This window comes from Talpa occidentalis, unplaced genomic scaffold (genome assembly GCF_014898055.3).
Source record: "Talpa occidentalis isolate TD23 unplaced genomic scaffold, MPIMG_talOcc4v2.1 talOcc4.7, whole genome shotgun sequence".
Classification (NCBI taxonomy): Eukaryota; Metazoa; Chordata; class Mammalia; order Eulipotyphla; family Talpidae; genus Talpa; species Talpa occidentalis.
Window position 1 is genome coordinate 115,234,759 of NW_023605083.1, and position 21,901 is coordinate 115,256,659.

General features: G+C 50.6%; 3 protein-coding genes across 4 annotated transcripts in view; 2 read left to right on the plus strand and 1 right to left on the minus strand.

Annotated features, from left to right (window-relative positions):
• LRRC59 (leucine rich repeat containing 59) lies at positions 1 to 11,367 on the plus strand. Its single transcript, XM_037495144.2, has 7 exons — positions 1 to 319; positions 2,017 to 2,076; positions 3,797 to 3,955; positions 4,183 to 4,287; positions 7,424 to 7,496; positions 9,283 to 9,456; positions 10,823 to 11,367. The coding sequence occupies exons 1-7, from the start codon at positions 215 to 217 to the stop codon at positions 11,065 to 11,067; spliced, it is 921 nt and encodes a 306-aa protein (XP_037351041.1). The 5' UTR covers positions 1 to 214; the 3' UTR covers positions 11,068 to 11,367.
• Positions 4,265 to 18,681, minus strand: EME1 (essential meiotic structure-specific endonuclease 1). 2 transcript variants are annotated; one of them, XM_054689812.1, is made up of 9 exons: positions 18,615 to 18,681; positions 16,584 to 17,373; positions 16,371 to 16,498; positions 14,513 to 14,602; positions 14,294 to 14,415; positions 13,987 to 14,113; positions 13,697 to 13,812; positions 13,165 to 13,354; positions 4,265 to 11,243 (listed from the first exon to the last, which is right to left on the minus strand). In XM_054689812.1, the coding sequence occupies exons 2-9, from the start codon at positions 17,359 to 17,361 to the stop codon at positions 11,163 to 11,165; spliced, it is 1,632 nt and encodes a 543-aa protein (XP_054545787.1). In that variant the 5' UTR covers positions 17,362 to 17,373; positions 18,615 to 18,681; the 3' UTR covers positions 4,265 to 11,162. The 2 variants fall into 2 exon arrangements, with proteins under 2 accessions (XP_054545787.1, XP_037351040.1); XM_037495143.2 differs by having other exon boundaries at positions 11,201 to 12,937.
• The window catches only part of MRPL27 (mitochondrial ribosomal protein L27), a 10,105-nt gene continuing 6,764 nt past the window's right edge, over positions 18,561 to 21,901 (plus strand). Inside the window, exons 1-3 of the mRNA XM_037495145.2 lie at positions 18,561 to 18,760; positions 21,200 to 21,325; positions 21,724 to 21,791. Of these exons, the coding sequence (XP_037351042.1) occupies positions 18,721 to 18,760; positions 21,200 to 21,325; positions 21,724 to 21,791 (234 nt within the window). The 5' untranslated portion in view covers positions 18,561 to 18,720. The remainder of the gene's footprint in view (positions 18,761 to 21,199; positions 21,326 to 21,723; positions 21,792 to 21,901) is intronic.

The following is a 21,901-nucleotide window of genomic DNA, read 5'->3' on the forward strand; positions in this document are numbered from 1 at the left end:
AGTGGTCGTCGTCGCGGCGGCACCGGTGGGAGCAGGGCGCGGGGCTCAGAGTGCTGCGGGAAGGAGGACGGGCAGCCGCGGTCTCGCACCTTCGGCGGCGGAGGAAACAGGCGTCGTCGGTTGGGTGCGAGTCAGCTGAACCGACGAGCAGGTTTTCAGCCCGTTCCCTGCCCGTCGGTGCCTCAGAGCCGGGATCCGTTCTGCCGGCGTCACCATGACCAAGGCCGGTAGCAAGGGCGGGAGCCTCCGCGACAAGCTGGACGGCAACGAGCTGGACCTGAGCCTCAGCGACCTGAATGAGGTCCCCGTCAGGGAGCTGGTCAGTGCTGTCCCGCGAGGCCCGGGCGCCCGCCCACGACGGGCGCGGGCCCCCGCGGGGGCTGCCCCCTTTCCCATGCCTCAGTTTCCACGTCTTATCCCAAGGGGGTGCGGGTGGGGGAGGGAGTGGGGCTTAATCTCCAGGGAGGCGGTGTCCTGCCCCCGTGTTCTTCCTGGATGTACACGTGTCACTTTGGCGCGGTTCCAGAAGATGGGGAGAAACTGATTGTCCGGCCTGGGGCTTTTTACTGGTCTGGAGTGAATCCGTCCGACTCCCCAGCCCAATTTGAGGAAGCTTTCACAGCGCTCAGCTCCTTGCCCGAACCCTTTGGAGCGGTTGAGAGTTGTCCTTAGAGAATGAATGAACGAATGAATGAATGACTTGGTGGAAAAGTAGGCCTTCGGGTAGACCTGGGTGTGGCCCAGAGCCGGCTATTCTAGGAAGTCGGCAATCTTTTTAGTGGTTGCTCTGGCCTGAGGCGTCCTTCCCTGAATGGGAGAAGTCCGCTTGGTTGGCAAGGTTTCTTCCCAAGTCATCTGAAACCAGTAGGAATCTCCCTGAGGCTGCAGCCAACCCCTCTGCCCAACTCCCACCCCCCCCTCCCACCCCAGAAAGCCGAGATCTGAGAGCCCGGCAAGATTCCACAACTAGTTTGTTGCCAAAGTGGCGATGGATCTTACAGCCCTTCTTTTCCTATCGGGTTCCTACCCACAGACTAGCCTCCTTTTGGATGCCCTGCACTTTCATCACTGCCTTTAACCAATTACACTTGCCTTTGGCACTTGGCCCAGTCTTCCCCCAGCCTTGGCGGTACAGTGTGGAAGCTAGCGCGGCCTTCGCAGTTCATATCCCAGCTCTTACAGCTGAGTGCCCTTGGCAGGCTAGTTAACCTTTATCCCTAGACTTGCTCTCTTGTAAAATGATGAGATGGTGCCCATCTCATAAGGTTGTCATGATGATTAAATAAGACTGTAATATTTAATACTTTGTAGTTAGCAAATGCTAATGCGTGCATAGCTACTATTGTAGCGTTCTTTCCACTGTAATATCTAAAACTTTTTTAGGTGTCAAATTTCATTCTTCAGACTTTCTGACCATTGGAAAGTGCAGGTTGACCCAGGTTCCTTAACTAAAGAGTTGCCTCCTTCCTGACCCAAGGAAGGTGACTGGCCTCATTTCAGCCTGACCCTAGGACTGCTGCCCAAAGCCGTTCACTCCAGGCATCTGCTCAGTGCAGCACTGCCCCAAGGAGAATACCAGGGAAAGTGGAGATGGACTGTGAGGGCCTATTTGCACTCAAGCTATCACTCATTCATTCATTCATTCACTCATTCACTGAGCCACAGTTCAGCCAATGTGGATATCGGAAAACTCTGTCAGGCATGGTCCCTGCCCCAATAAGGAGGGGTGCTAGGAAAATGTTAAATGCTGTGGAGAATTTCTAAGAATCTGAGTTTTTCTTTCTTGTGTGTTCCACAGCCAAACCCCTTGTCTTTGTATTCTCCTGGGATTCCTGGTTGACTGGCTTATTTTTTCCTCCCCAGGAATATTATTCGTTAGTCCCTTTATTTATTTATTTATTTATTTATTAGGCCTTTCCTAATCGTGGGACCTTTCTTTGGAAAATGCTTCATTAGGATATATCACTGAACTGTTCCATGTGTTGGTTTGACATTTTGTTCTCATTCTTTTCCTAGGCTGCCCTCCCAAAGGCCACCGTGCTGGATTTGTCCTGCAATAAACTGAGTACTCTACCGGTAAGATTGGCAAGCAAGTAGGATTCCATCTAGAACCCTGCATGCTTTTCCTGTTTGTGAGAGTTGTGTAATAGGCAGTATTTCATGATAGGCTGTAGATGGATTATAACTAAACCTGAGTATTGGGGTTGGGGCAATTCTCAGTGGGAAGGGCAGCAAGGTACAGGCCTCATTCTTTAGAGCAGTGGGAGAGTCAGGTCACATAAAACAAAATCAACAGGATTCGGACTGAGTTATTTACTGGGTTCATCTGTTTTTTCTTGCTCTATTTTGTTCTTTTGAAAAATAGTTTCCCTCCCTCTTGCATAAAAGAGAGTAAGGACCATTTTGTAAGTTGCTCTGCATTCCAAGGTAAAAGCTGTTTGTGCATCTTTTGATGGGGAAAAGAAAAAAATAGGGCTTTATGGAATTACCATATCATTAGCCTCCCAATCTTTGAATTACTTGAGATGCTTTTTTTGCTCATCACATCCAGTCTGTTTAAATTCTTTTGATTTTTTTCTTGCACTGCTTCTCCCCAGTTCTCCCTTTGCTCCACCTTAGACATTAAAGTCATTTAGCCCTTTAACTTCTTGTGGGTAATAGCTAGTCTCTCCTCCACAGCAGTATCAGACCTAAATTTGTTGTCATCTCTGCCTTTTCCACCCTCTGGTCTGGTCGCCCTCATGCCTTGCCATACTCTGTTGGACTCTAGCTCAGGGATTGAGTCTCAGAAGTTGACAGTTTCTTCTCTGGATCATTAGTCCTTTCCCCTCTCAATATTCTCCTGGGCCTTACTCATTGTTTATAGCCTCTTCCTGCAGCTCATCAAGAACAGTTTCTAACATTGAAAATGCATCTGAGAGCCCATTTCTTCCAGGGAGTATTTTGTGTCTAATTACAGAAGGGTAGCACTTCTTTGCACCTGACACCTGCTGTCCACTTTCTCAGCACCCCCAAGTGCACTTTCCAATCTCAGTTTGTTATCCCCGCAGTGCAGCTCCACTGGTGTTTGCAAGTCCCCCAGGGAGTCCCCAAAGAGTCCCCTGATAGCACCAGCAGTGCCTCATTAGCTAAGGCTGAGCATCCCTTCAGATGGTGCTGAGCAGAAACTTATTGACAAGAAGGATGTTTTGAACTGTGCTGAAGAGCCAGGACATGGGTGGGACAGACCCCGCTTAGCCAGCCAGTTAGTCACTCAGAGAACACTTATGAGCACCTGTGCTAAGCACTGTGCCGGGGTCACAAAGAACAAAGCATAAGAGTCCAATAGATACGGCAAGGCATGAGGTGGCCAGAACAGTGGGCGGGAAAGGCAGCAAGACAACCAACAGGCCTGACGGTGAACATGTGCTGGCGTGGAGGGGAGTGGAGATTAACGGGAACGGGTGCTCATGCTGTGTTTTGACAGCTGCTATGAAAAGTAAACATAGGGTACTTGAGGGGGGTAGGCAGGTCCTTAACCACTCAGTAGCAATGTGGAGGATGGATTGGTTGGAGATCTGAGGATGAAGGAAGACTCTTCTGTTGTGCCCCTTTTGCATTCAGCTCCTTTACATGCACACCTCACTACTTAACACTAGGAGCAGTGAGCATTTGCTCCATCTTCGTTCTTGGAACTCCTCTTGGAATAGCTGGTATAAAAGGTCAAGTCCAGATTTACACATAGGAGTGGGGCTCCTTGGTCTGTTAACCAAAGTGTGTGAGCCCGAGGCTCAGGTGTTCTCCCTTTGGGTCCTAGTCGGATTTCTGTGGCCTCACACACCTGGTAAAGCTGGACCTGAGCAAGAACAAGCTGCAGCAGCTGCCAGCTGACTTTGGCCGTCTGGTCAACCTCCAGCACTTGGATCTCCTCAACAACAGGCTGGTCACCCTGCCTGTCAGCTTTGCTCAACTCAAGGTAACAACTCACAAACCAGCGTATCGTGGTCATTGTGGCAAGCACTCAGGGGCTGATGGGACATGTTTGTGGGAAAGGCTGACAGAAATGCCACATCGTTGGCACTGCCTCAGATGACTTTTCTTGCAGCTGTCACACAGAGGGCCTTTGTTGCTTCCTGCTCATTTGTCCCCCTGGAGGGACTTCTCTGTCCACTAGAGTCTTAGCCAGTCTCTGCCCATCTCTAGAACCTGAAGTGGCTGGACCTGAAGGACAACCCCCTGGATCCAATCCTGGCCAAGGTGGCAGGTGACTGCTTAGACGAGAAGCAGTGTAAGCAGTGCGCCAACAAGGTAAGCATGAAATGTTTCCTTTGCACACCCCCTGGGACTTGTCTCAGCCTCCTCTTGTTTTCCCCACCCCCAGGGCACCTGTAGCTTTGTGTTTATGAAAGCACTAAGGTCCCAGTGATCTGTCTTTGATGAACCTGTCAAGCAAAGAGACCTTTGTTTCTATGTTTACCTGGCAAGTTGTAAAACAATCCGGTCCCTGCTCTGCTGAGGTACCTCCAGTCTTAAACCACAGCCACGTGATCCATCAGGCACGCTGCCAACACCTGTTTCAGTGGGACAGGAAAGTCAGGGGCTGTGGCCTGAGTCAGAGTTATTGTAGGAATTTGATGAGAAAGGTGTCAGTATTTGTAGGTTTATAGCACTAGTCACCTCCTCTGGGCAGATGTAGCTTTTGGTTTCAGTCCAGTGTGGAAGGCACACCTTGCAAACGTTGCTAAATCCTTGAGACACCTCAGGTTCCTTCTTGAAAACAGCACTGCATCCATCCCTCAAAAACTCCACTGTAGTCATTTTCCCCTCCAGCTTTAGAACATGTTGCTACTTTTTCTGCAGGGCACCAGATGACTATGTCTAGGGGACATGACAAACAAAAAAAAAAAGACTTCCCTCTGAATACTAAAATGAGTGTGAATGAAATGTGCGTGCAACGGGTCTCCATGTAAACCTCGAGAGTAATGGCCTTTTCCTGTCATTATCCCAGAGCTTCTCACATGGCCTTACCATCCATGCCACCCATTGTTAGATGGAACCAAGCACAAAGTCAGTGAGGGCACATCACCAGGGCAGCAGTTTCCCCTTATCTGGGAACTGTGCAAGTGACCGGTGAAATCTTGTTTTGTAAACTCGGTGCTTTAGGAGTGACGTCTGTTCTGAAGACGGACAGTAGCACCACGCACTCTTCTTCTGTCCTGCACGCTCTGTGTGTTTCGCCTCATCGTCCTCATAACCCTGGGAAGCAGGCTTCACTTCCGTTTCTCAGACATCTGGCATTTATTCACCCAACAAATATGTTGAACCATATGAAATTGCTGATATCCCAGTTTTTACCCACAAAAATAATTTTTATTGAGTGTAAAGGTCTTTAGTGATCACAAGTATATTCCAAAGCCTCAGGGGGCACTGTGCCCTGCCGACTTCAGCTGGCCCCCAGCATGCTTAAGGTGTTGAAGCAGAGAGCCCTGGCCATCCAGAATGCGGTCACTTGTCTCTGGGAGTTAGTTGAGATCTCACCATTCTGACTTTGTGCAGGCCTGGGTTAGTCAGAGTACCCAGTCAGCATGGCACATAGTAAAAGCACCTATTAAAAGTCGCTTTTTAGTCCACAGTATTCATCAAATACTTATTATATGTGGTAGATAGGGATAGGCAGAAAAAATCTCCCCTCCAGGGACTCATGGTCTAAATTAGATGGGAGTCTCTCCCATTTCTGAACTTGCTGGGTTTTCAGTAACTAACACTGGTGTGCTAACCAAGGTAAAAGGGGCGGCTCTCATACCTCCCAGCTCTTTATTTGGGCAGCTATGTGCCCCCTACCACCAACCAATGGTGCTTATTTAGAATTCAGAGTTCAGAGAGAGAAAGAGACTTCGATCTTGAGCTACCTCTCTCCATTGTACATGACTTTCCCGATCCTGCCACGGCTCATTGAGCAGCCATCTGTTTGAGCAAGGCCAGCTCCTTCCAGAGAGGTGCCCATAGATTTAAGGCCTGGCTTAGTTAGGACAGGGTTTCTAGTGACTTTAAACCAGGTTCTTAGAGGGATATGCTTTTGCTGCTCTTATGATGTCTGAAGGCATGTCTGAAGTTTCCACCCAATAAATTCATTACATCTGAATACACATCTGTCCTGCAGGTCATCTAGGATGGTAGTGAGCACAGTTTGAACTATTAATTTAGAACAGTTTGGGTTTCTTCTCTTACACTAATGCAGAAAAGAAGATAAAGTTAAAAAGCAACAGTATTACTGAGCCCATATAATGGCAGGGATTATGTTACTTTTCACAACAGGCCGGAGAAAACCTTATCTCTGTTTTCCACATGAGAAAATTGGCTTAGGCTAGGTCACCTGCTAAGGTCACAAGTCTTTTACCTCCTCCCCTAACCATGCTTATGGCAAGAATCTGTGTGAATGGTACAGAGGTCATCATAGTTGGACAAAGATTTGAGGAGCTTGGTGCCAAATTGTGGTATTTGGGCCAGCTGGCTCTTTCCCATTCTCTTAGAGCTCTCCTTCCTCTGCACTGAAAGCGAGTGGAGCCAGCTCTGGTCTGGGAACTCAGAAAACTTGCCCTCCCAGCTGTGCTGCTCTCTAACCTTGTGAAGTGGACAGGTCACCTTATCAGAATCTTGGTTTTCTTCCTTTTGAAATGGGAATCAATCCATCACTATAAGTACTGAGTGCTTATAATTAGTGAAGCTCTGAGCTTACCTGCAGACAGGACAATAGTCCATACCCTTCGGAAACTTAGGAGTCTGAGGACTGGGGACAGGGGAAGCTGGGGGACCCGAGGGAAATCAAGGAGGTCAGCAAAGCATCTTGGAGATGCTGTCCCTGCTCATTAGAAAAAGGTACTGGGAGGGCCTCCCAGGTGGCACAAGGGGTTAAGTCGTAGCTCTATGAAGCTATCTGCAGCCACTGCAGCACGAGTTAGATCCCTGGCTAGGGAGCTACCCACATGGCGCAGCAGACCTCTCCTGGCTTGCCCACTGTTCCCCTCAGCAGTGTATTTCAGTCAGTCTGCCTGTTCTGCTACCTACTCTGTCTCTGGTGAATCCTCTCACCCCTTGCACCTCTGGCCTGTACCCCACTTGTATGCATAAATCTTTAAAAAAAAAAAAAAAGGTACTGGGAGAGTTCTATGACATCATGCAGGAGAGAATGTACACAGCAGGACTTTTTACAGACTGCAGTTGGCGTTGTGTTTCACAGACTTCCAAACAACTGTAGTGAGCTGGGTTCAGAACTTTTCTGCAACTGAGGTTGGTGTAGTAAGTTAAGATCCAAAGGTCACATTAACTGCATTAGCTTTGCAGGCCTCTGGGCGGTGATCAGGAATCCCAAAGAGCGCTGTCTCTTGAGATTCCCCTGAGTAAACCTGTGCGCTGTCAGACTTACCAGTGTCCCCTCTCTTTGCAGGTGTTACAGCACATGAAGGCAGTGCAGGCGGATCAGGAGAGAGAGAAGCAGCGGCGGCTGGAAGTAGAACGAGGTGGGTGGCTGTCCCTCCTCCAGACGTCTTCCAGGTACTCGTCCCTGCCGGTAATCCTCATGTTTCAGGAGTTAGAATTGAGAGGAGTCGTGAAGAGCGTGGGGAGCAGTCTGCTGGTATCATCTTTCCCTGACAAATCTCCTTCCAGTCCTGGCTTTTCTACCAGGCTACCATGTCGGATTCGGCCTCTTATTTTTTGTCTGCCGGGAGGGTTACCAGGCATCTCGAATGACACCTAGTTGAAACAGCCCCTTTGCACATCCCAGTGTTTCCCAGTGGTCGTCACCATCCCTGCAGTTATTCAAGCCTGGCACTGGAAAGATGTCCACATTCCTTTCTTCTGCTACTCCCATATCCAGTCTGCCAGCAAGTTGAGCATGTGACTATTTCTCCATCTCCAGCGCCACCCCCATATCAAGCCTCCACAGACCTTCTGACATGATGTCCCATCTCCATGCATGTGCCTTCTCCACACAGCAGCCAGGGAGATCTTCTTAAACTACAACAATTATGTCACTGTCTACTAGAAGCTTCTTGTGGGTTCTAATTGTACTTAGAATGAAATTCAAACTCCATAACATGGCTAGCGTGGCCTGCCACGGGCCAAGCCTCTGTTTTCCCCCTGGCACATACCACTGTTGTTTTTACTGTTTGCTCACTTTTTTATTGTCTGTCTTCTCTGGAAAGTAGGTGACTTGGGCCCTAGAACCTGAATGGTTCTCACTGCTCTATCTAGGAATTAGCATAAGACCTGGCACACAGTAGACTGGATTGCCTGGCTGACTTTGGAGCCCCCTTGCTGGGGATGCCTGGGGGGCGGGGGGCGAGTGGAGGGGCGGGACCGACGTGCTGATTGCAGTCCCAAATCAGAGCTCCTGCCTTTGGACTGTCCCTCGCCACACGCATAGCTACCCGGTTCCCTGCTGACTCTGGCCACTGCTGCTGTCGCTTCTCGGTGGCACGCGCTCTCTGGAGGCTGGGTGTGGCATGTTCTTGGCATTCTTAGCACCCAGCTGGAACATGGAGTTTGTCCACAGAGAAGCAGTGGAAAGCTACAGTGCTTTTAGCTCTACTATTCAGCTACATAAGGAGCTAAAGAGGCTTTTAAGCCGCAAGAGGCCATTTAACCACCATTTGTGGCATTCTGGCTTTGGAAAAATATACTTCAAGCTTCCAATAACTAATTTGGAAATGCAATTTAGAGCAAATAATTTGTAAGTTGGGTACTCCACGTAAACATACTTGAGCTCTGAAGTCAGTCTGAATGTGTCACATAGATTCCCAAATTGATATCTATAGAGATTAGCCCTCTGATAAACTGTTGTTTTCCAGAAATTTCTATCATCTCTAACCCTGAACTTGAGTGTTCACTGTCTTGCTTGCCTCCCCACATCACATTCCTTTCTAAAGCTTGGGAAGATAGGAATCCCATAGAATCAACACCTGTTGTTCCTTCTCTTCATGATGGGTTGTACAGGGCTGTCAATTGCTGTGCCTTGTGAATTTGTACCTAATTCTAGAGCAGCACCGGACTTATCACCTGCACCTTTCTCATTCCCCCTTGCTATGTTACTCTCATGTCTCTGCTGCTGTGGCTAGAGGCTCCTTACTAAGCATCAACTCAGCAAACCCTGAGAGCAGCTTCACTTCCTGGAAAGCAGAAAGAAAGTCTCTCATGTGCCTCGTGGCATAGAAAGAGAAGGCGGGAGCCCTATTTCTAATCACCTGGGGGAGCACACTGGTGGGTCTATGGAAGGTAAGTCATTTGGGGATCTATTTTTTGTAGAAGCTGAGAAGAAGCGGGAAGCCAAGCAGCGAGCTAAGGAGGCGCAGGAGCGGGAACTGCGGAAGCGGGAGAAGGCAGAAGAGAAGGAGCGCCGCAGAAAGGAGTATGATGCCCTCAAAGCAGCCAAGCGGGAACAGGAGAAGAAACCTAAGAAGGAAACAAATCAGGCTCCGAGTATGTTTTCTCCTTTGCAGGTTCCAGAGGGGCTGTTGTGGGAGAGTCACGTCTGCAGGCGCAGACGAGGGTGAACGAGCTGGCAAACCTTAGGTAGTACGGTATCCTCTAGGGAGTGGTAGTAGCTCTTGGAGGGTGACAGATAATGGGGGCTCCCCTAGGGACTGAGGGCCCCAGCACCACACGTTTATGTGCAGGTGTTTTCAGGTGAGCGCATACCCGGAGCAGGGAGTTGCACTCTTGTAAGGGTTAGAGTGCTGGCCTGAGAGGGACAAAGACTGCGTATGGTCAGGTTCCCCTTAAAGGCCCCTTGCGTCATCCATGAAGGGCACTGCACGTGTTGAGCGCATGGCAGTTTCAACAAGGCCGGCCCTGCCTGTGGTTTTCTTTCCAAGTTGGAACACGTCACTGTTTTTGCTTAAGTACCAAAGGAATCACATGGCCTGTGTTCCAGGAGCCATGTTATAAAGACACGTTAGCGTTTTGCCTGACTCTGTCCAGTTGAATTTCTGTGTTGATGCGGCTGCATGGGCACAGGAGGGTTGCGTTCCCTCTGGCCAGAAGGGCCCGAGAGGGCAGGATTCTGTAGGGAGGCTGGAGGTCAGCTTGCCTGTCCCCGCTTACCCTCGGTTGCTGTGAGCAAGTTGCTTAACCTCTCCTTTTTGTTTTCTTGTGTAAAATGAGGCTCACACCCCATTACCCAGGGTAGCGATGAGATTGAGCTGAGTAAGAAAGTCTCAGTGACAGGATCATGCAGTTCTTGGCTTGTGGGTGCTCAGTGAAGTGCCTAAAAATCTCAAAGCCAGTTTTCCCCCCTTATTATAGATGTAATATTATCACTGTAGAGATTTAGAAAAGTTCTATGTATCAGAATATGGCAGTCATCTGTAACCCCCACCCCAGGTTAATTCCTGTTAACAAGATAAATCTTACCATAATATCAACAATACTATTAATAAATCTCAAACCTGTTTCCCCCCAAATGGGGAGCATTCTAGCCATGTGTACCATGCGTGGTGCCTCCTGATAAACTCCTCCCCTTGATCCCAAGGGGCCTGGATTATTACCACGCAACGGAGAATTTAAGTGTTAGGGCCTGTGGGAGCTACCTGAGACACCCAGAATGAGTCCCCGTCTTGAATGTACCCCCTTAAGATCCAAGGGAGGTTTATGTTTCAGTCTGCACAGTGAGGTATTTTTAAGAGTTTGGGTGTTCTTAAAAGTTTTCTCTTTAGAGCCTGGGAGTTTGCATTTGAGAAGAGGGGTACAAGTGGCTCTATGTTGAGACCAGCACTGATTGGTAGAATGCTATGGGTCTCCCCAACCTGACTGAACTTTTTTGTCTACTGCGAATCTGTCCCTCCAGAATCTAAATCTGGCTCTCGCCCCCGCAAGCCGCCACCCCGGAAACACACCCGGTCATGGGCTGTGCTGAAGCTGCTGCTGCTGCTGCTGCTGTGTGTGGCTGGTGGGCTGGTGGCTTGTCGGGTGACAGAGCTGCAGCGGCAGCCCCTCTGCACCAGCGTGAACACCATCTACGACAACGCGGTCCGGGGCCTGCGCAGCCACGACATCCTCCGGTGGGTCCTGCAGACCGATTCTCAGCAGTGAGCTCGTCCTCAACACACCTGCTGCCTCCCAGCCTTGGAGCTTGGATTCCTATGGAATTGGGTTCTGCTGGACACAACCTCTTTTTAGCGTCAGACCTACCTGCCATCATCAAATGGCTGCTGATTGGTACTTGAGACCTCCTCTGTAGGACTTCTTTGTTCCTTAGTCAGGGTTCCCTGGTGGAATAAGGTGAAATGGGAGGTGGGGACAGTTACCTGCATGCCTAAAGGAATAGGCTTGGGGGTGGGGAGAGGAAAAAACAGCCTTTTCTAGTTGTTCTACAAAGCTGTGTAAAGGCAAGGCTCGTTTCTACTAAACGGTCAGCTGTCACTACATTTATACTTTTGTATGTCACCAACCCTTCCTTTCATTCCTCCCTGGGCGGCCAGGGCAGATCAGGAGGCAGCGTGTTATTGGGGACCAGGGGATTTCCACACTCAGCAAATCTGGCATAATTTGGGAGGGAGGGGCATATCTATTTTCTTAAGGACCTCAGACATTCAAAGCTATTAATGACTATACAAAATCTCAGCCCATCAAAGGGACTCCAGAACCATTCATTCCAATCTGACACTTGAGACAAGGAAACTAAGGCCTTCCAGGACTTGCCTGTGGTCTCCCAGTTAGTTTGAGGCACAACTGGACACCCACTGTGGAATCCTCGTAACATCATTTTTTCTTTTACCACATCCTGAGAGAACAGAACTCAGACCAGATTGAATCTCTCAGTCATGAGTCTTGGGCAGCTTCTGTGGAGTTCTGCCTGTCTTAGAGCATTCACTCCGATTGCCAATAAATAAGGAGGCACTTCCACCTGGCCAGGCCACACTGGGTGACAGCGCTTAGTAGCTGGTGTGAATACATACCTCAAAGGCAGCCTAAAAACTCAAGCGTCATAGAGATTAAGATTCAAATCATTTTCTAGACCTCTAACTACATCTGCTCAAGGCAAGCCAGTGGCACCATGCAGTTTATAAGTGGTGCACTAACTCTCATGACTAGCAGGGAGGGGCAGGTGGCTGTTCTCGTATCTGCCAGCTTCAGCATTTTCCTGCTTTGTGGCCTCCTTTGCCTCATCTTTTCACAACAGCTAGATGAACCTGTTCAGAGGCAGAGAGGGTGGGTCCAGCATCTCCTGAGTGGCCCACCTGGACAGGACTGCCACGCGTGACTGTCCTGATCCTAGAAGAAATATGTTCTCCTCTCCCTGAAGATAGCTCTGCTGCATAGGCCCACACCTTTCTCAGAGTCACTACACATCCCTTTAGTCTTCCTCTAAACTCCAGAGCCATTGGTACAAATGCTTTATTGAAACTAAACAGACAGTACATGAGATGAGATTGAGAGAACACAGAAGCCGGCAGTGATCAGGTCCGGTTCCTGCCGACATGCCGAAGGCCGTTCACTTGTGCTCTCCAGATTGGATGCTGAGGTTCTTTAGCATTTCTACATTATTAAATATGTGTCTGAGTGGTCTGGCTTTGTTCCTTTGTGTTTGGGGGGCTGACTGGGGAAGGGTGGCTCCTACATGGCAGCTGATTTTTGCTACTAGAGGAGGAACATTAAATGCTGTGAAGGTAAGGAAGTTCTGCCTCATGTTGACATTAAGGAGACTTGCATAAATAATGATGCCCAAGAAAGCCTCGCGGGGCCAATTCGGAAGTAACTTCAATCTTGGCCCTGGGGGCTAGCGTCAGTCCGCACTGTCTAAAGAGAGATCTGGCTGCAGAGTGGTCAGCTGAAGGTAGATACGCCTGGACAGCTCTGGTCCAATGCGGCGGGAGGTGGATGTCACACCTTCCCCGCGACGCACCTTTATGTCTGCAAGCAGATTCTGGCGCTCTTGCTCCGAAAAACACCGCCTATAAGCCTGAAAGTGGCAAATGACCTGTTAACACCATCCAGTCACCCCTTGTCCATGAACGAGGACAGCAGGGGGCCATAAGCTTGGGTTGGGGGATGAGAACCTGTCCTCCTTCCCTGGGTCAGTGTTAACCACTGATCTCAGCAGACCTGCCCGGAGCCCTCCCAGAGCCATCCATGGAAACCTGGAGTCAGGCCACAAGACACAGGGCTGTGACCTTTGGGGCCGCATACCTGGAGCAGGAGCTGTGGGGAGGGATAGGCATCCACAACTGCACTGGCCATCTCCAGGCTGACACGGTTCAACTGCTGAATCTGTCTCTTCCATACTACTGCAAGTCCCCTGCCGGCGCGGTCCACTTTTGCCCCTCCAGCCCAGTCACTCTCCAGGCAGAAGGAGAAGCTGGTCTGGTCTCGGAGCTTCCTGCAAATAGCACAGTTGAAAAACTGCAGATACTCGTTACTCTCCTGCACCTGTCCCTAACTGGGAACTTAAAAACGCTCCCCAACACTGACCTTGGGTATGGGGGCACTGTTTCTAACCTATTTGAGTGCTCGCTTCGTTCCCAAGCAGTGCTTGTTGCTAAGGCAGAGTATCTCAAAGGGACTGGTGTGCCATTCCCAGTGTGAGGTCAGTGCCTTCTGCCGCAAGCATGAGACAAAAGGACTGGCAGCAGGGTACAGGGGGAAAGGACATCTCTGGGTACCAGAGCCACCATACAGACAGGGTTAGGCAGTGGAGCTGGGACTCGCTGGGGGTACTCACTTGAAGGGTGTCTCAGCCACAGCCTTCGTGAATGCACATACCAAGTCGGCCATCTCTTTCCAACTCTGCACAATTCGAGCCTGGGTTTCTGTGTATAGCTGCAGATCCACCAATGCCTAGAGACCCCGAAGCAGGATGGACTGGGTGGAGAAACCAGTCTGAGGGTCTCCTCTCACTGTTCATTGAGCTGCACCCCAGCCCCTGGGCTCCCTGTTTAGGCCCTTCTCTCCCCAATCCAGCAGGCATTTTACTTTCTCAGTAGGAGATCCAACTCTGGCAACAGTTCTTACCTCTTCCATATCCACCCTGGACACCACGGGCCCTGTGTTGGCCTCTGGCCGACGCTGCTGCTTCTTCTCCTTGGCCTGTTCTCTATCTGCCATTCCCTGTTTCCTTCTCTTTGGAAGCTGTGGAGCACTGAAGCAGGGGAGAGAGAGTCAAGAGCAGCAGCTCCAGGCTGAGCTGAGGCAGAAGAGAAAGAAGACAGGCCCAGAGCATCCCACGGGGTTTGTCAGGGACCCAGATCTTAATTAATCCACCCCTATTGATCCAAGAGCTGCCTCCTTTAATGCTAAAGTCTCCATGACACATGCAAACCTGAAGTACTTCTCCTGGTCCACAATCACCAATGACAGCGCTTTCCCTGCTGTCCTTGCTGTGATGTCAGCTACAAAGCTCCGAAGTGTTTCCTTCCCTTTCTCGGTGCTGCTCAGACTTCCCTGCATGAAGGAGCAGAATTTGCATTAATGCTTTGCTCCCTAGCCAGAGCTGGTCTCTGTCCTGGGTCTCGGCACTCACCCCTCAGGCTCTGCCCACCTGCTTGAAGTAGTAGATCATGGACACAAATGCCTCTACCAGGAGCAGCACCAGGACCGCCGGCTCTTCCACCCAGGCCTCCTCTCCATCCTGCCAAAGAACCCGAAACCAGCAGAGGGAGGCAGGTCAGCAGGTGCTCAGCACCTGTGAGAGAGACCCAGGCCTTCTGGGTGAATGAACCCCCCATAACCCCCACCAACAGTCAGCCTGGCCCATTTAATGGTCTCCTTTTTCTTCAGAATGAAATCATGGTGGCAAGAAACCACATCACAGCTCAGAGGCAGTAGGAAAGGAACACAGCAAGCTGAAATGGGCTGAGAAATAACTGCCAATTTCCCCACAGTTTGAAACAGGGAATGGGAAAAAAACAAAAAAGGGGGGGACTGGAAGGAAAGGCAGTTCCTCCAAAGGACTGGCACAAACACTCACTCCGGTTGTGAGAGCAGATGCTCACTATGAGCTAGGGGGCCCTTACGAACAAGCATTTGTGAGCTAAGGGTAAGAATCCTAAGGGAAACTTCAGTCTATGCGGGCACCCCCTCTTCACCACAGCTGGGATGTAAACACAGCCAAGGCTGCCTCAAGGTCAATTATCTCGCAGCAGGAGAGTATCATGGAGTGACTGGGGAACTGAACTTTTACAGGAAGTTGTTGGTTGTGGGGACTGAATAAGATGAGCAGCCACAGAGCACACAGCAGACACAGAAAAAAATCCCAGGCGCATGACACAATGAAGAGGGAGTGGGAGGAGCTCTGGGTTCTACTTCCGGCCCAGTACTGACTAGCCACGATCCTTAACTAGGCTTTCCACTTCTCTGAGCCTCGGTTTCCCCACCTATAACATGTGGCTCACAATTCCCTCCTTATAGGATAACTGCTACTGAAACATGAAAGAGAATGTAAAAGTGCCCTAAAAGGCTAACCTGCCATGTGGATACAAAGGTCTGCCAATACTCCAGATTAGGAAGGTGTTTAATTGCCCTGAAAATAAGGAGACCTAACAAGAGAGGGGAAAAGCCTTCACGTTTCATCTCTGGGTTCCTGCAGATGACGGGTGGAGTGTTTGGACTCTCAGGCAAGAGGAGTAGCAGGCACGGGAGGCCGCAGCAACTGGGAGGCCAGGTGGGATTCAAACACAGCCCGCTCATTCCCAAAGCTCGGTGAGCGAGGGCTAGGATCCTGGGCACTGTCTTCCCTCTGGCTGGGCGTGGCCTGTGGGGAGCCCAGCAAGAGACTGGAGGGAGAAGGAACGGGAGTAAAGGCAGGGTATTGCCTTCCCTGGCTCCCTCCCAATGGGGCCCCCTATGGTTGCCACACTCCACTGCTGGAGATTAAGCCCCTTTCAAGGTGGTCCTCTCCACATTGGCTTCTTTCTCCTGCGTTTTGCAACTACTTCCTCCCATCATCCCTTCAGGCCTACACATGGCTACAGCTAAGCCGTGGTTCTCAACCAGGGATGATTTTTCCCACGAGGGATGACTGGCAATATCTGGAGACATCTTTAATTGTCACGACTGGGAAGGGTGCTACTGGCATTTAGTGAGCAGATGCCAGGGATAAACACTCTACCATCAGCAGACAGTCCCCATGACAAAGAACTATCTGATACAAAACAGCAACAGTACCAGAGGCGAACTGGAGTTATGCTGTTATTACCCTCAAGTATTGAGCTGACCCTTACAGTTTTCTGTACCCTGCCCACACCTTGGAAAGCAGTCCCCTTATTAAATCCTCCTCCAAATATCCTGAGTGTGCCATCTGTTTTCCTGCTGGGGCCATGACTGATACACATCCTTTTGAGTAAAAGCGTATTTCTTCTGTAACTCTAAGAGGGAGGAGGAGAAAGGCCAGCTCCTACCTCAGCCGGCCCGGCCCTTCTCCTCCAGGTGACACTGCGAGGCACTTCCTGCGCCTCAATGGCACAGCAGCACCCCATGGACTGCAGCGCTCCCAGGAGCTGGCCCCCACCTTCCATCTGCAAAAGCACTGCAACAGATGGGGAAGGGGCTGTCAGTGGGTGGCCCAGAAAGCAGGTAACACAGCCCCAGGTAAAGAGAGATGCCGGTAGAACCTGGATCAAGCACCACAACGATGTGCTTTAAGCACTCCTCTGGCCTCTGGGCTTTTAGCCTGTGAACCAGTGCTGCCTCCTTCTTCCCTTCCTCTCGTCTCAGGGCGCCTTTCTTCAGGCTTGCTTGTTCCTGGGGCTGGTTTCCCTGTGTGATTCTCCTCTGCGCCTTCTGACGGGGCTTGGTTCTTTTCTGAGTTGGGGCATTTGTGTTGGTCACTGTCAAGCTTTGGCACTGGACAGGGCAGGTGGTTTGGCAGGCTGGAAGCTGGTGGCATGGATCAGCTACTAAAGAGAGCTTGTTATTGAATGCAAGTCTCTCTGAGGTGGCATGGAGGGGAACATCAGGGCTCTTTGGAAAAGGCTGTTTTTTCCAGTCACATGCTGCTCCTTCATTATTTTGATGACCCCAGACACTTTTAACCGGGGAGTCAGAATCATCAGGACTCAGTTGCTTATGGGTCAAAAACTTACAAGTAAGCCTCTCAGCCAGGGGAATAAATTCCTCCTCACTCTCACTTCCACTGCTTAGCACCCTGACTGGCTCTCTTTGTGTGACAGTTTGAGATACGTCTAGGACAGATGGTGGGTTTTTCAACCTTGGTGATAGAGGACAAGAGGCCTCAGAATCTGAGGTATCTACTACTACAATCTTCTCTTCCTTCTGAGGTTGGCTTCTCTTTGTTGAAGCTGGTTCCTTCTTTAGAAAGGTAAATACTGGCAACTCCTCAGAGTCACTATCACTGGATTCCAGCGAGAGTGGTGACTTCTTCAGAGCCATCAAATTAATTTCCTAAAAGAAAAAGAGATGATACAAAGACTGTAACATTGAATTCAGTCCCCTGGACATGTTCTAGAGACAAGCTTTACAGAGAAAAAATTGCGATAAAGAGAAACAGAAAAACAGGAAAAGGGCAAGGTTCCAGCATATTCGATCTAGAACTTAGAACAGTCATGCCCTGTATTCTAACAGAAGCCCTCCTCAAGTCCTTTCTAGGTAAAGATGAGCTATAAACAAAGTGGAGGTTACCACTGCAAACTTTTCAATGGGTAGTAACAACACTCAACACTACTCATTTGTTGATCTCTGAATTTGAAATGGAGATGCCAAAAGTCATCCTTAAGTGAGAAGCAACCTGAATACCACAAAATTCACTTTAAATAGTGGTTTTTAGTTTGTTCACACGGTTGTGCAACCATCACTACTACCTAATTTCATAATATTTGATGACCCTGAAAGGAAATCCCGTAGCTATCAAGCAGTCACTACCCATCCCCCTCTCCCGCCAACCCACTTCAACCTCGAATCTACTTGTCTAATATGGATTTCCCTTCTGGATATGCCACATTAATGGAATACACAGTAACATGCTTACAAGTTTCATTTATGTCGTAGCATGTTTCACTATTTGGGTTTTATGGCTGAAAAATATTCCACTGTATAAATATACCACATTATCACTTGATGAGAATTTGTTTACATTGTGGGGCTATTCTGAATAATAGTTCTGCTTTGAACATTCATGCACAAGATTTTGTGTGGACACGTCTTCATTTCTTTTGCATATATACCAAGGGGTGCTGTTGCTGGGTCGTGTGCAAGAGTCATTCTTTAACCAAACACTGTTGGTGTGTCCCGGCATAAGCCGGGTAACATTTCTGGGCTTCGGTTTCTTTTTCAGTAAAAACAGGACAGTTACTGTTGTGAGAAATAAAAGAAACGACGCGTCTTTTACAGCGCTGAGCGGAGTCTCTGGCACATCACAAACGCTGAGTAATAATATATAATGGGCGGCCAGGGAGGGAGCCCATCCTTGTCCCCGCCAGGGCCTCGGTTGCTTCAGTGCAAAACGAGGCAGCGGGACTACCCAGCCCCGCGGCCGGCTCCGCGCCTGCCAAGGCCGCACCAGGGCGGGGCGGCTCGTCCACCCTCGGCGCCAGACCCCGGCTCCCCGGCACCGAGCCCCGGCCGAACGCCACCCCAGAAGGAAAGCCCGACAGCCCGCCGCGCCGCGCCGGCACCCCGAGACTCACCTGCAGCTTCTCCCGCCGCGCCTTCAACCGCTACGCAGGACCCGGAAGTGAATCTCAGGAAACGGAAGTGACGTTTGCCGACGCCGGAAGCAGGCGCACGGCAAACATGGCGGCGGCGCTACTGGCCCTGAGGACGAGCACAGCTGGTAAGCAGACGCCCGGGCCATTGCGGGGGGAGGGGTGGAGGCGCGTGAAGGCGCGTGGAGGCCCGTGGGAACGCGGGGGATGGGGATGTTCTCTTCGAAGACCTGCTGGGGTTGGTGGGACAGCTGGAGCGGATCACGTGACCCGTCTAGGCGGCCTGAGCGTGGTAGTTCGGGGAGCACGTGCCCCTCCCCTGCTTGAAGGCCAGGAGGTTGCCCTAGAATTGGTGAAATTGATGGCTGGGAAGCTCTGCCACTCTTGGCGGGGTGGGAAAGCGAGGTTTGTCCCGAAACAGGGAAGCTGGAGAGACGGGGACTTAGGTCCTCAAGACACCGACTCAGTTTTCTGGGCAGTGTGCTCGGGTTTTTGTAGCGGAGCGCGGGGCAGGAGGAGATAGATGGGTTTTCGATCTCAGCTGCTCCTGTTGCGGGAAGTCCCTCCTGCATGGACCTTTCAAAGTTGCTTTTCCGTCACCTGTGAGGCTGGTGGCCGTTGTGTCAGCCTGTCCAGAGACGGCGTGACCAGAGTCGTGGTGGTTCTGTGACGGTTCATACTTTATCAGTTCATCTGTCGACAGAAGCAACTGGGAAGGAGTGAGGTCAGTGCTGGGAGTTTCGTCGAGGCGGTTTTAGGGAGCTAACAGGTTAGCAGTTGAGAACTGTAACTGTTCTCCACGAAGGTTAAAGCAGTGGCTGGCTCAGGCACTGTTCTGTGTTTTCAGAATAAGCTCCCACTTCTCCCCCTCTGGGTGTGTTTAGATCCCTTTACATCTAAAAATGGGTTACTGATATTGGCACATTGGAGCAAAAGTTCACCCTTTGGTTCCACAAATTGACCTCTGTCTTTGTGCCAGACAGTGGTGGGGGATGGGGATCCCAAAAGACGGTTTCTACCAGCTGGATGATTCTTTCTATTGGATAAGGCCATAAATAAGCACATACATAATAGTAAAAAAATGTGATGTGTCTTTTTTAATGTTGGGTGGTTAGGAGAGGCCTCTGAGGAGGCCACGTGGAAGTTGAGACCCAAGGGCTGACAGGAGGCCTCTCCTGCCCAGGAGGAGACAGCAAGGTGTGACTTCACCCAATTTCACATTCTGAGAAAGTGACTGTTGGTCTTATGTGAATTGAAAGAGGGCAGGCGTGAAAATGAGGAAACCCGAGGGGAAGCTGTGATAGCCCTGAGGAGAGATTTAGCCAGCAGGTTAGCAGTGACCGTGAACTTGGGAGGAAAATGGATGCATCTGAGAGCTGTTCTGGAGGCTGACTCCAGAGTTTGCTGGTGAGCTGGGTCCGTGAGGTAAGCAAAGGGCAGGGATCTGCAGTGACTCCCTGGTTTCTGCTTGAGCAACTGCCTGGGGGGTAGCACTGTCTCCTTGGAGGAAGAGGAGGGGAAGTAAGGTGAAGGACAAAGATTTGCAAATAATTTTGGTAAAGCTAAAGTGCAGTTCCTGCGCAGAGGGAGTGAGAGCCTGGGTAAGTGAATGGGTGTTTAAAGGTAGGAAGATCCTAGTCCTGGGCTTTATATTTCTCTGTGAGTCATTATCGCTGGTCCTTTCCCCATCCAGTCTCTGTTCACATTAGAAATTCAGGAAGCTAGGCTTTGGGCTCTCTGGGGTTATAGTGTCCAGAGACCTACGGGCTTTCTAAGGCCCTGATGAGCCAAAGAGGGGAGCTGCCCAGCCCTGGGCTTGTCCTGTAGCAGTGGGCTTTTCTCTTGTTTCCTGTGCGTTTAATTCACTTTTCTTTATAACCTGATCACCACTGAGCACTTTGGGCCGAGCATGCAGAACAGCTTGACAAGCGCAGGGTGTAGGTCTCCTTGGCTGCACCTCTGTTTGCTGGAAAAGGCCCAACCTTCTGAAATGGCCAGGAGCCTGTGGGAGCCACCCCCAGAGAAGCTGTCGCCTTTGTTTACAAGTATCTGGGGTGCAGTGGAGGGGTGGGAAGCTGAGAAAGTGGTGGGTGTGGCTGAAGCAAGGCTTCTCTGGGTGTTCTGTTGCTGGCTGCTGTGGTCTGGGCCCTGCACGGCCATGGAGCCTTGCGGGCATGGTTGTGAGTGAGGCTCACACAGCCAGTGTGTGGTGTCCTCTGCTGGCTTCTGTGTCTGTGGTGTGTGTTTCTTGACAACACTGACTGTGTCAGGGCCTGGGGTACATGGTGTCTATCATTTTTCCATTAGTATTCACTTCCCTCACCCTACCCCCACCTCAGGGCCACACACGCACTTCATGCTGTGCTTACACCACGGGCAATACAACGAATGACTTGTCCACTGCCCTGGAAAAGGCCAGTGACTTCCAGACACCCCTGATGACGAACACAGTCAGTGGCATTTCTGTGCCTACATTTTCCTCCCCTCCCCTGTCACTCTCAGTGGGGCAGATGCTTGGGATTGGGAGCATCTCTGCCTGAACATTTTTGTTGTTTCTGCTGTTGCAGCCCTGCTGAACCCCCCTCAGGCCGCAGCTCTGGCTGTCAGATATGCATCCAAGAAGACAGGGGGCAGCTCCAAAAACCTTGGTGGAAAGTCACGAGGCAAACGCTATGGCATCAAGAAAATGGAGGGTGAGGCTGTGCCTTGATTTCCGGCTCCCAGCTGCATGCTGCTCTGCTGACCCCTGTGTCCCTTTGAGAAGCAGGAAAATCACGCCAGTGCCTGATCCTGGCCTCTCTGCTTAGATCCCCAGAAAATCTGGCTCTGGCTTAAAGGGACAGAGGCTGGTGGGGGGCCTGGAGAAGATCAGATAGATGTGAATCTTCTCTCCATGGGACTGAAGAGAAGGGGTGCGGGGTGGGGTGAGGGTGCTGGGAAGACCCTCTGGGGCTTGGTTTTATCAGGGGCAGGCTTAGGGGCTGGTGTGCAGCCTCTGGGCCAGGATCATGCAGGCCGTGGTGTTTTCTCAGCCGTTTGCTGTGCCACCCCTTGGGACTCAGCGCCCGCACTCCTGTGGACTCTCTTCTAGGTCACTATGTTCATGCTGGTAACATCCTTGCGACTCAGCGCCACTTCCGCTGGCACCCAGGAGCCCATGTGAGTTGTTTTGGGACCCTCCCCCAGTTTTCCTTTTCTAGGACCTCCTCTCCACACACCTAAGCACAGTAACAACAGTACCGGTTGCCTTTATTGGGTGCTTGCCACGT

Coding starts and splice junctions, on each gene's coding strand:
- LRRC59 (XM_037495144.2), top strand. CDS start 215: ATGACCAAGGCCGGTAGCAAGGGCGGGAGCCTCCGCGACAAGCTGGAC. Junction 2,077..3,796: donor ATAAACTGAGTACTCTACCG/GTAAGATTGGCA, acceptor TTTGGGTCCTAG/TCGGATTTCTGTGGCCTCAC. Junction 3,956..4,182: donor TCAGCTTTGCTCAACTCAAG/GTAACAACTCAC, acceptor GCCCATCTCTAG/AACCTGAAGTGGCTGGACCT.
- EME1 (XM_037495143.2), bottom strand. CDS start 17,361: ATGGCTCTGAAGAAGTCACCACTCTCGCTGGAATCCAGTGATAGTGAC. Junction 16,499..16,583: donor CGTTGTGGTGCTTGATCCAG/GTTCTACCGGCA, acceptor CATCTGTTGCAG/TGCTTTTGCAGATGGAAGGT. Junction 12,938..13,164: donor CCCCACAGCTCCTGCTCCAG/GTATGCGGCCCC, acceptor TGCCACTTTCAG/GCTTATAGGCGGTGTTTTTC.